Source organism: Bidens hawaiensis, unplaced genomic scaffold (assembly GCF_021521415.1).
Source record: "Bidens hawaiensis isolate Kalapana, Puna unplaced genomic scaffold, B.hawaiensis_p1.1 tig00044053_1, whole genome shotgun sequence".
Lineage (NCBI taxonomy): Eukaryota > Viridiplantae > Streptophyta > Magnoliopsida > Asterales > Asteraceae > Bidens > Bidens hawaiensis.
Genome location: NW_027497805.1, coordinates 93,184 through 105,640, shown reverse-complemented (window position 1 = coordinate 105,640; position 12,457 = coordinate 93,184). Strand labels below are relative to the sequence as shown.

The window sequence follows — 12,457 nt, the reverse complement described above, 5'->3', positions numbered from 1 at the left end:
GCTCAATCAGCAAAATGTAAGTTTATGTTTTTGGGTGTAATAGTGTTGTAGCTATATATATATATATATATATATATATATATATCACACACAAACACATATATAATTTTAATAAACACACGCACAAACAGGCAAATAATTCTCCTCGCCCCAAAAATCACCTAGGAGGCGGTGTTCGCGCCCCTTATCACCCCTGTCGCCCCATATTTGTCGCCCAATACACTTTGCCTAAAGGGTATGAATTTGTTTTTGGGTGTAATGATGTTGTAGCCCTTCTTTTGCCGCGTCACCATTTTTTATTATTTTCTTTTTATAATTAAATTAAACAAATAAAAACCCATTAAATTAAATAAAAATACATTAAGATTAAAAAAGAAATACAAAAAATATACATAGCAAAAAAAAAACTAATTTCCATAATATTCATGCATTTTTTCAACACGCCATCGATGCAATAATGCAACATATTCCTGAAACTTGTCCGCTTTGAGGGATTCGTAGTCTTTATTCATTTGTCATAGTTCCAACGTTTGGGCTAGCTTTTCTTGGTATTTGTTGGATTCTTTCATGTCCTTTGCCATTTCCACGACATGTGTTTCGAAAAATGACTGAACACCTCGTTAGATGTTCGACTTATTTACTGGCCGCCGTATTGAATCTTGATAACGACGAACCCTCCCCTTTTTTGTATTATTTTTTCTTTCTCTCCCGCGGGGTCGAGCCAATTCATGCACGTCGTCATTTAAATTAACTGCGTCGTGTTCGTCAACGAGGTTGAAGTTACGAGCATCAGAGGGTGTGTTTGGTGTGCTCGGATTTGTCGACGACGATGTCCTCGACTTTTTTGAATCTCGGGATGATGCGACGGATCGTCGAGCGACCGGTGCGGTGGGTGGCCCATTCCATTTCGGGCAAACCTTGAATTCTTCCCAACAAGTTAAATGCTTAAACGCTTTCCCGATCCGTCATTCGGTTTGCGCTTGAGTTCGAAAGTCGCTTAACGCTTTAGATTGGATGTCGGCGTCGCTTTGCCCGCTACGCCAACAGGTCCCGCGCAAGAGATTGTATATCCCGTCGAATTTTTGGCAATCGGAATTAAGGGCCTTCCAGTGGGCTTGAACCGCTTCTTTACCCCGGTCGTGTTCAGATTTACCGTTAGCGCGGGCCAAGCTTCAAATACTTTACTCCAAAATATCCCGACGGCTTGAAAGTTAGCTACAAATTAAAATATATGTCACAATTAGTATACATTTTTATTAACATTAAATAAAGTTATATAAATACTCAATATTAAAAACTTACCAACGTCGGGATCCTTCGAAACGACGATCATTCCCTTGCGAGGGCTACTCCCTCGCCCTCGGTCCATTGCTTGTATGGATCACGTTGCGCCATCGGCTCCCCCGGTTTTTTTTTTGTGTATACGGGTCGGCTTTTGGCTTGAATCGGAGGCCTGTGTCGTTTGAGTCTCCGGCACCGGCTCTGGCTCCAGTTGGGTAGACCCGAACTCCGGCATGAGGTTTTGGGGCATGAGGTAGTTGGCATGCATGTTTAAGTTCGGGTCGGAAAAATGAAACAAATAGTTTAGGTTCGGTTGGTTTCGGGTGTTCGGTGTCCATTGCATGTTTACGTTTGGTTGGTTTTGCGAACTATGGTGTTGACCGAAAGGAGGGAATGGTTGGTTCGGGTTGTTTATAGGATTCATTTTTGTTGTTTTTTTTGAAGAATTTGGTTATGTGTAGTATGAAATGGATATGAGGTTGTAGAAGAAGATGTATATGTATATATATATTATTTAAACTAGATTATAACCTATGTATTACACGGGGTTGGATACAAAAAAGTTGAACTAAACATGATAAATTATGTTTAACATGCATTGACAAAAGCACATCATCAAATAACATGATCGAGCAAAACGGTATCAAAAGTTAAAATATATAAATACAAACCGTTTGATAACGTGAACCTGAAAGTTATCGGGGTTCAATTCACCACATGTTAATTCCCTCTATAACATCCCAAGACAATTTTCAAATATTTGGGCTGAGCACATACTTAATCCCGTATAGCTTGAGTGGATTAATGGGTGGATTGAAAATTTTTAATTGAACGGATCAAACTGCCTGAAAGCTCTTCAAAAGGGATGACGTCAGCTTTGCATGTTTAATTGCTAAGCCTAATTAATAATACCTTTTCACTGAACCCACGAACCTTATGATACAATCAGTGTAAAAAATAATGAAAGTTAGAACAAAATTAGAAAATGGTAAAAATTTAAGTGAGATTAGGTAAAAGTTTGTAAGGGAAATCAAAGCAGTTTTTACTTTTTAGTTTTAGAGCTTGACTTCAGTTGTTCTTTATGATACGAAGCTACATAACTTTAGTTTGGCTATTGATAAATGGAAGGTTTGTATATTAGAATGTAATTTTCTAAACGGGGTTAATTTTTATTTTATGCTTACCAAACTTTTGTAGCAAACTTCATTTTAGGAGGCACAAAGGGTCGAAGGGATACCCGTATGAAAAACATTTTAAACAAATGAACTTTTTTAGCTAGTTGTTTGTAAGAAAACATAATATTAAAGACAGCCATAAGTCATCTAGTTATGTCTCTTTATTAGACATGTTTAATGCTGTGGTACAAAAAGTTACATGTAATTCTAATGCATTTTTTGAGCTGCAAGTTTACTACAGCTTTTGTTATTGTTTTTTTTTATTTTAGAAAATAGGTAGTCTTTATAACTTTACAAAATATTATATTAAAGTTTAGGATGGCAAATAGAAAGATAACTGCTTTTTCTTTTATTTTATTTTTGTATCTTTTTGTAGAAAGATAGGAATGTTACATAGTGATATGGTAATAACAGTCTAGATTTAACCTTCGGCTTAGCAATATATTCAATTGCAAAAACACCACATCTTTATATTTAATGCTTCCTATGATTTTTTTTAATCATTCACCAGAATTAGTGTACTATCTAAATAGCAAATAAAAAATATATTAATCAAAGCAATGAAATTAAAAACATCAGACCCCGTCGGTCACGAAAAAATAATATTTCAAAACAAATCAAAGTTCTCAACTAAGCTTCTCCAATTAAATGATAACAAAAAATATAGTAAAATACTTAGTTTGTGTGTGCGTAGCTTCTCCCCCACTGATTTCAATATTCTTATCCATCCACCTGCTCAACACCACCATATAAAATCATTAATCCAATCGATATAACACGGGTCAATAAAATATAAATTGATCAATCCTAATTATTCAATTGAACGAAGAAGCAATAAACAAACATGTAGAGAAAGTAAATTGAAGTGTGGAACTGATATGAATCAAAACATCTTAACGAACTACATTTTCATCAATCAAACTCATAAACCTATAGATTATTAAATAGAAGAGAAGACATGTTATAAAATCGATCAAAGGATGGATTATGTTACATAAATTGACTAAAATATAGATTTAGGGTTTCAACCAATGTTACAATCAAAATAAAGATTGGCAGATTAGATGATATAAGATAATCAGACACATCACATAGTTGGTTGAGAATGAAATCATGAATTGATTGAAAAAAAAATTAATAATAATAATAATAATAATAATTAGGTTTGAGTTTATAAATAGATTTGAGTTTATAAATAGATTTGAGTTTTTTTATTAATAATAAGTTAAAGTTGAAGTTTAGAGTTGTGAAGATCAAAACCCATCCGATCCTTCTTCCGATTTCTTTACTATTATTTGGTATTCTTTTTATGTTTTATTCAACCAACTCATAACCATATCTTGAACATACAATATCCCCCGTCCACACCAAGTTCCAACTCCATTCTGTGTGTACGATTCAAGTATACAATATATTAAAAGATTATATATCCAATTTGTTTTCTCCAACATAATAATAATAATAATAATAATAATAATAATAATAATAATTAGGGTTTACGTAACGTTAGTATTCAAGGGATGATTTATTGAAATCTGTTACATACCTAAAAAATAATAATTGGATGATGAAGAATGATGATTTTGGTAGGAGCTATGATTTCCTGTAGATCGGATAACATATATTGCAAGATTAATCAAAATTAGAGTTTGTTTAGAAGAACATAATTGATGAAATTATTAACACATCTCGTGGAATAGATAATGATTGAGTTTGATGCTTGAAAAAACAGATGAACCAGAGAGAGAGAGAGAGAGAGAATATGAAAACAAACAATCGGAAAAGGAGGGTTTGCTACAAAAGAGGAGGTGAGATAATTTACCTATAATAAATCAATAATGAAAGGAAATAATGAGAAAATTCCACCTGTGAAACAAAGAAGGGTTGCTTAAGAATCTATTGGTTTATTAGATAGGTAGATTATTATTTTTTAAATATGACCGCTTGCGCCCAACGGTTACTTTTGAATACAACAATAATATTCAGCGGCGAGAATTAGTCTGCCTCTCCCCATTATCGCCCCACAAATCGTCGTGAAGGGGGGGGGGGGTTGCTTCACATCTCGCTGGAAATTGCCCCAACTGATCGTCCACTACGTTTGGCCTAACACCTATTCATTTATATTATTATAGAAATAATTTTTTTTCTTAAATACCAGTACTTTATCTATATTGGTGTCAAACTAATACAAACAGTATAAAGTATTCAATACCCAAATTCGAAATTTGGTATATTCTGCTTCAGGGTTTTTCTTTTCCCATATTTTTGGGGTATTTCCAACTAATTGAAAAATGTACTTGGGTATTATGTACTGGTTTCCGTACTTTTCTTTTTTTGTTTTCCAATATAAACTTATACGGTTTTTGGGACATTTTTGTTTGTTTTGATTTCCATATTATGTTATACAATATGGTTTTTTGGACAATTTTTATTTAATTATTAATGTGTTTTTTATACAATGTGGATTCATATATTTAAATATAACAGTTTCTCATTATTGCATACATGTTATAAAATAAACATGTACTAACAAATGGATTATAATGTTGAAAATAGTAATATTAAGAACACCAATTTTTTTTTAAAAATAATTAAAGAATATGCAATGAGAGATGCATAGTGAAACCGAAATGTTTTATATATGTTTACCAGTTAAGTTGCCAGTGAAATTGACAAAGTAGAGTATTACCATACGAAATACAAACCTCAATTTGATTACTATAGAAACGATAAAGAAAATTATTCAAAATTTATAACAAATTATTTTCGATGAAGTTTTACACAAGTTTTACCGATAGGTTTTGCCAAAAACGGGCCAAACAAAGGAGTGCGTCGGTAGTTTTCAAAGACTAGAGAATAGAATTTGTATGAAGTTGATTGATTCTTAAAAAAAATGACAACATAAATGAGGAAACACAAACGAATTTATCATCCTTTTGTTTTTTTAGCAACACTTTATTTTTTATTAGTGACAAGAACCATGTTAACGATAGGAAAAAAATTGTATGTGACATGTCATATGATCAGATTTGTAATATATTAGCAGTAGAGATATAATCGATCACATACTCCACATATAAATATTTATTAGAGGTGTTAAATCAGTCGTGTTTACGAGTTAACATGTAATCTAACACATACTCAAATACAACAGAAACATACCCACATTTAGCTAAATGTATTTGTAATTCGACCTTAATTTTGTATTAGGTTCATGTCACCGTATTTTATATATTGTGTTAAAAATTCACACTCGAATTCTTTTACGGCATTTTAGTTTAAATATTTTTGAAAGAAATAATAAACAAATTCAGTTTTTGAGTGGTGTTTGTTTGGTCCAAATGACAAAGCCATTGGAATTAGATGCTAGTATGGTGTTGCTACTCATAAGGTCAAGGGTTTAAGCCCAGTCGAAGACAGATTTAATGTAGTTTAACCTTTCAAGGCAAAAGAAATCAGATTTTTCTTTTCTTGTTAAGAAGCTACAAAAATGATGTCAATTTTATGTGTGACAAAACAAATTAATATAATCACCAATACAATTTGAAGGGGTTTAGATATAGTGAGGTTATTATGTCATACCATCCATCAAAATTCAAACATGCCAATCATGTGATGAGATGCATCTTTGAGACGTGTATACCATGTTGATGGTCGACATGACTAACTGCAAATGAAAACACATAATACGCATTTTTTCCTTAACGACATGATGATAGAAGACCTATGTCAGATGTTGTTTGTTAAAAAAAGCATGATTAATATGTCACATTTTGTGTTACATTCTTAGTGTATTTACTGCACTCTAGCTTTTTTCTTTGTGGAATGATAACCCTTTTGTTGTTAAATTATATCGAAGCTCATAATTGGTTTATATCCCTTCTAAGCATTCTATTTCGTATGGTATTCTGTAGGACTAAAGGATACTTGGGGGGTGTTTGGCCTAGCTTTTTTAACAAAGCTTATTATAGCTTTTTTAGCTTTTTTTTTTACAAAATAAGCTTAACTTGGTGTTTGGCTTAGCTTTTTAAGCTTATGCTTATTAGCTTATATAAGCTCATTTTAAGAAGCTTATTTGAAGATGGTTTTTTAGCTTATTTGATAAAGGTTGTCTGTTTAAGGGTGTAAATTATTCATTTGTTCTTAAATGGTGGTGGATTAGTAATTATTACTCTAACAAATTAAAGAATGTTGGATTTAACAATTTATTAAGACACATAATTAACTTGTAGAATATAAGCTAATCCAAACACTTATAAAAAGCTTATCAAACAATAGAAAAAAAGCTATAAGCTAATTTTATATATAAGCATAAACTTAAAAATAAAAGCTAGGCCAAACACCCCTTTGGATAGCTTACAAAAAATATTTTTTCTTATCAGTTCTTTTTTTTTCTATTAAAACTAATAAAAAAGACTTCAAATCAATATGAATATATCAAAGTTTCTTAGTAATAGCATTCATGTATCGAGATGTTAGGAAGGAAGGAACCACTAAAATCTTTAATATCATACTTGATGAATTATAAAAACTTCAATCTTACAAAAAGATTATTGTGCAATAACTCATATTAACACTCTAAAAAAGTAATGTTTATTTATCAAGTAGTATTATAGATTATGCGAACATGGGTATTAATAAAATCAGGTAATTACTTCAAACGAAAATAATAAACATTGATAACACGTATTCACAACTTGAACAACTTAATTATAGATTATTTTAATTTAATCCCTTTCACAACTTGAACAGACATATAATCTATATTTTTAGATGAATATTTCAGCAAATTACAAAAAAAAAATCTTAGTTCAAACGAATTTAACACGAAACTCACGAGTTTAAGTTAAGTCTAAATGAGTCTAGCCTATTTTAGGTTTAACCCGAGAACACATTAAGCTAGACAATTTGTCACATGTTTATGAGCTGAGTTGACCCATTTAAATATTTACTTATTTGTATAAAATAACTTAAACACGCTACACTTTTATAATATAAAAGAAAAATGAAAATCAGATGATATAGTTTTAGCTATAATTTGTAAAGAGTATTTATAAGATAAAAGAATCGGGTTGAACAGTTATGCTTGTGTTAACCTATGCAAAATTGAAAGCTTGTGCCATCTTGTCATGTTCAAATCAATGTGTTCGATACGATTTTGAGGTTCTTGTCATGGCCGGCTGAGCTTAAAACGTTTAGGATCACCCAGCCATCCCGCAAATAAAACACTTTCTTACACCTCTATATCTATTCATATAGTCAACTATAAGCAAAAAGTCAACGTTGACTTTTTGAGAAAGTCATTAGTCAAATGACAAATCTGACTTAATTTTCAACTCTACTTAACCCACAAATCTTTTTCAATCCCATTGACTTCATATTCCTCTGAACCCCTTCAACATCAAACCATTTACCAGATTCAGCATAAATCATACTCAACAGCGTATGGTTCGCGGCATTACCAGGTTCCGATTCTATAAACCAACTTAACAAACTTTCAGCAATATCTAATCTCCCGTGAATCTTACACGCGGACACCAAAGAACTCATAATTTTTGGACTCGGCTTCATAGGCATTGTCCTCAACACTTCACCAGCTAACTCAATCTTCCCCGCTCGTCCAAGAAGATCGATAAAACAAGCATAGTGTTCCATATTTACTGATAAGTTCTCATCCTTCACAATTTCGTAAAACACTTCATGTCCTTGTTCAACAAGGCCCGCATGGTTACACGCAGATAAAACTGCAAGCACTGTGATTGAATCATATTCTATCCCTTTCGCTTTCATTTCGTTAAAAAATTGTAAAGCTTGTTCACCATAACCATGGACACCACACGCGCTAATAACCGCACTCCAAGAAACACGGTCCGGTGTATTCATTTCTTGAAACACGTGATGCGAGTCTTTAAAAGAGCCGCATTTTGAGTACATGTTGATAAGAGAGTTTGTAATGTTCAATTCGGAATCAAAACCTGATTTTACAACATAACCATGGATTCCGCTTCCAAGGGTTATTGATGGTATATTAGTACACGCCGTGAGTACCGCCAATACGGTTACGTCATTGGGCTTAACTCCCTCCTTTTGCATTCGGTTAAAAAGTGATATCGACTTTTCAGCATATTGTTTATGCCAAGAGCAGCCTGCAATAACAGAACTCCAAACCACAACATCTTTTCGTGTTATCGTTTCAAATACTAGTTTTGCAAGAGGTAATGAATCAATATGCTGTGAATACTGGTGAATTAGAGACGATAACAACCTTACGTCTGAATCACACCCGTGCCGATAAGCATATCCGTGAACGCTGTATCCGAGACTAATGGCGCCTGACTCGACACAAGCTGGTAAAACAGAAATTAGTGTCACTCTATTTGGCTTAACGCCCGCTAACTGCATTCGTCTAAAACAATCAAGCGCCATTGAATAGTCATAACTTCCAACGTATCCCGCAATCATGGAAGTCCAAGAAACCTCGTTTTTATCCACCATTTCATCAAAGACATGAACCGCCATCATCGAATCCCCTGATCTCCAATACAAATCCACAAGTGCAGTCGATAAAAACGCCGACTTCACAAATCTGCCATCAACAACAGAAATTGCATGAATCATTTTCCCTATCTTTAAACACCTGCACCGTGAAAGAATACCAGCGATCAACTCCGGTTTCGGTACAAACCCGTGTTGATACATTTCCTTAAACATCTTTAACGATTCCACACAATGCCCGTTTTGAGATAAATGATTTATCATGGAGCTCCATGATACACAGTCTCTTTGAGGCATTTCGTCGAACACCTTGTGTGCGGACTTAAAGTGATGAAGTTTACAGTAAAATGATATGAGTGAATTTGAAAACAGGAGTTCTGAATGAAGACCCGCTTTCAGGGTGTGGCAATGAAGCTGAAGACCGAAGGTATGGTGGGTTTTGGTGAGAGAACATGATTTAATGAGTGAAGGAAGAATGGAGGTGAAAGTGTGTATGTCAATATGGGGTTGGTTTTGGTAGAGTTGAATAGCTGAAGCATGTTGGTGTTGTGAGATCAAGTCTTTGAGGTTTAAGATAAATTTGGAATCTGATTGAGTAGTTAGAGTGGAGCTGAATCTCCTGACCAGAATATTCATCTCTTGACCAAGAATTTAGCATAGGAAGGGTCCCATATCAGTCCTTGGATGCATACTGATTTAGTTTATTCGGCATGGGTATCGTTATCAAGATTTTAAGATTTTCGTATTTGGTGCTTATCTGTATCGTTCAGATACCTCTGTTTCAGTACTTTGTACCTGTTTGTAATATGTATAGCTTTTATTGGAATACATACCGGTACCAAGATTGTTATAATATAAAATAAAAAAGTGGTACTAAAGCGAGTACTGAACATAAATACCCATACTCGTATCAATAAATTCAGTGTGATACTTAGTACTCGATTTAAGTGACTTTCAATATGGCTACTTTCGGTACCGTGGCACAGTACCGATCCCATCCCTAAGTTAAATAGACTTGCAACTTATTTCTTAGGGAAAATTCCTCAAATAGCATATTTTGACAAACAATTTCTAGTTTTAGTCATTGTTTTGAAAATATTACCCAAAGTAGTCATTTTTTCCATCGGATCCGACGGAATTTCAATACCGTCCAATGGAATTTGTGGACATTTAAAATGGCGCCACATGTCAACGTATTAATAGGTCCGACCGAATTCGTTAAAGAATCGTTGGATTCAATCGAAATTTTAAAGGATTCGACATAATTCTTCATCTTCTACCTCTCAACCCCTAAACCTTCATAACCAGTTTTAGAGTAAAATTAAACATTATTATTGTGTTCTCCTCGAAAAACTGCGCGGTTTACACTATTAATTTGCTTGATTTTGTAGAGAAATAGAAAGATAGAGATGAAGGTTCAAAGTAAAATAAAAACCAAAATAAAAACTCTAGGGTTAACAGTCGGATCTGACAGAAGCATGAATTGAACCGTCGGATCAGATTGCTTTATTATTACGTTGTCTAGAACACGAATCCGTCGGACAACTTAAAAAAACGTCGGATCCCGTCGGAAAATTTGAATGCGTGTCAACATTTGATAGCTAAACTAATCCGTCAGATCATTTCTAGTTTCCTTCGAATCCGACTGAATAATATGGTCATTTTGAGAATTTTTTCAAAATCTTGGTTGTTCTTCAAAAGTGTTGGTCAAAATATGCTATTTGGAGAACTTTTTTTTTAATGTATTTGTTCAACGGATTACCAATATAATATCAAGCTGAGTTTAAGTTTGTTCTAAATGGTTTTGTGTCTGTTTCAGGTTCAAGTGTCCAACTTGCGAACACGCTAAGTTATAATGACCGTTTTTGGTTAACCTTGCAAGTTTGTGGTTAATACATTAATTTACCCAAATTATAGTATAAAATTATTGTTTTGAAATCCGTGCAAAGTATTTACATATTGTACCACTCAAGATTCATTAATTTACACAATTAGTAATACTAATGTTTCATATGTGATTAGAGGTGTTTAAAATAACCGAAAACATAAAAAAATCATAAACCGAACCGTATTCGTAACAAAAAACGCGATATGAATTGTGAATTCGGTTTTCGGATCATATATTAACTGAATCCGAATTCCCAATTTGGTTTTCGAATCTCGAAAATTTTGAGTTCGGGTTATTCGGTTAGTTTGGATAAATCGAATAAACCGATCTAGGTAATTTGGGGTTTTTTTTTATATAATTCTATAAGTTTTATATTTACAAGTTCAAGTCTAATTTTCTATTTATATATTTATTCTTGTTCATTTTTTGTTCTTGTTTGAACTTTGCATTTTGTATTTAAGATTATTGTTGTGTTTAAGACTTATGCATGTTGCATTATGTTTGATAATTAGCCGTTGCACATGATATAATATAAAAAATAGGGGTTTTCTGATTTAAACCGAAACTGATCCGAATTGAATTCGGTTCGGTTAGCAAATTTGGATTCAGACAGGTTCGGTTTTCGGATCTAGGAAAAAAGTTTCAAATCCATATAAACCGATCAAAACAACCCGAATAACCGATATCCGATTCGATGAGCACCCCTATATATAATAACCCTCAAATTCTATTAATTATCTAACTAACCCCACCCACCTATTTAAATATTGCACCCACAACTTTCATTTAGTTACATGATTAACCCCATAACTTTTTTATACGGTAACCATCACCTTTCATTAGTTACACAATTAACTCCACAACTTAGTAGTCCTCATGTTTCATTAAGTTATACAAACACTCCCACATGTTTTAATATGGTACGAACCGATACCGTAACGAGTTGAACCGATACCGATCAAGTTCCTTGCGCAAATTTAAAATAACTAGTTTGTATTACATGTTTTTTGTTATAGCTTAAACAAGTATGGTAAACTTTATAATATAAATTTATAATATAAAAAAGAGAACTAATTTATATATATGTAGTTATCGATTGTATTTTGGAGAACTTGCATGATAAAAAAGTCGATTAAACAACTCAAGTCTTGATGGTGTCATATATATATTCACATGCCATGGACGACTGATTATCATGAAATCTTAACTTCCTGGAGTGCAGGTATTATTATATTCCTATAATTGCAAGATGCAGTTTACATGTTATCTAGAATATTGTTTAAACTTTTGATTTTGGTGATGAACTGAATGAAACTTGACATAGTACTTTCTACCATTGTATTTAGTGTATGCCTACCAACTGCTCGATGAAATGCCTCTGTCATATTATTTATAAATTTGTTTTACTCCATCCATCAACCAAAGGCAAAACCAACTAGAATTAATTGTAACTGGTTCTGATCTCAACGATTCTCCTATTTATAAACATATAAATCATTCGAAACAACACATGAAAAAAATGAATTTTCTTCCAATCATATCAGTTATTTATATATGAAAGCATATATAGATAGATGTTCATGTTATACAAGTTGCAGTCACTACAATATCTGGATCT

At 33.0% G+C, this 12,457-nt stretch overlaps 1 protein-coding gene across 1 annotated transcript; it reads right to left on the bottom strand.

The window, feature by feature from the left end:
• Positions 1–7,607: 7,607 nt before the first annotated feature.
• Positions 7,608–9,618, bottom strand: LOC143594666 (pentatricopeptide repeat-containing protein At4g31070, mitochondrial-like). The gene has a single exon (XM_077073921.1). It carries the CDS (start codon positions 9,585–9,587, stop codon positions 7,782–7,784), a length of 1,806 nt encoding a protein of 601 aa, XP_076930036.1. The 5' UTR covers positions 9,588–9,618; the 3' UTR covers positions 7,608–7,781.
• Positions 9,619–12,457: the final 2,839 nt, after the last annotated feature.

What these genes read in the sequence shown, in the direction of transcription:
- LOC143594666 (XM_077073921.1), bottom strand. Translation starts at nt 9,587, where the DNA reads ATGAATATTCTGGTCAGGAGATTCAGCTCCACTCTAACTACTCAATCA.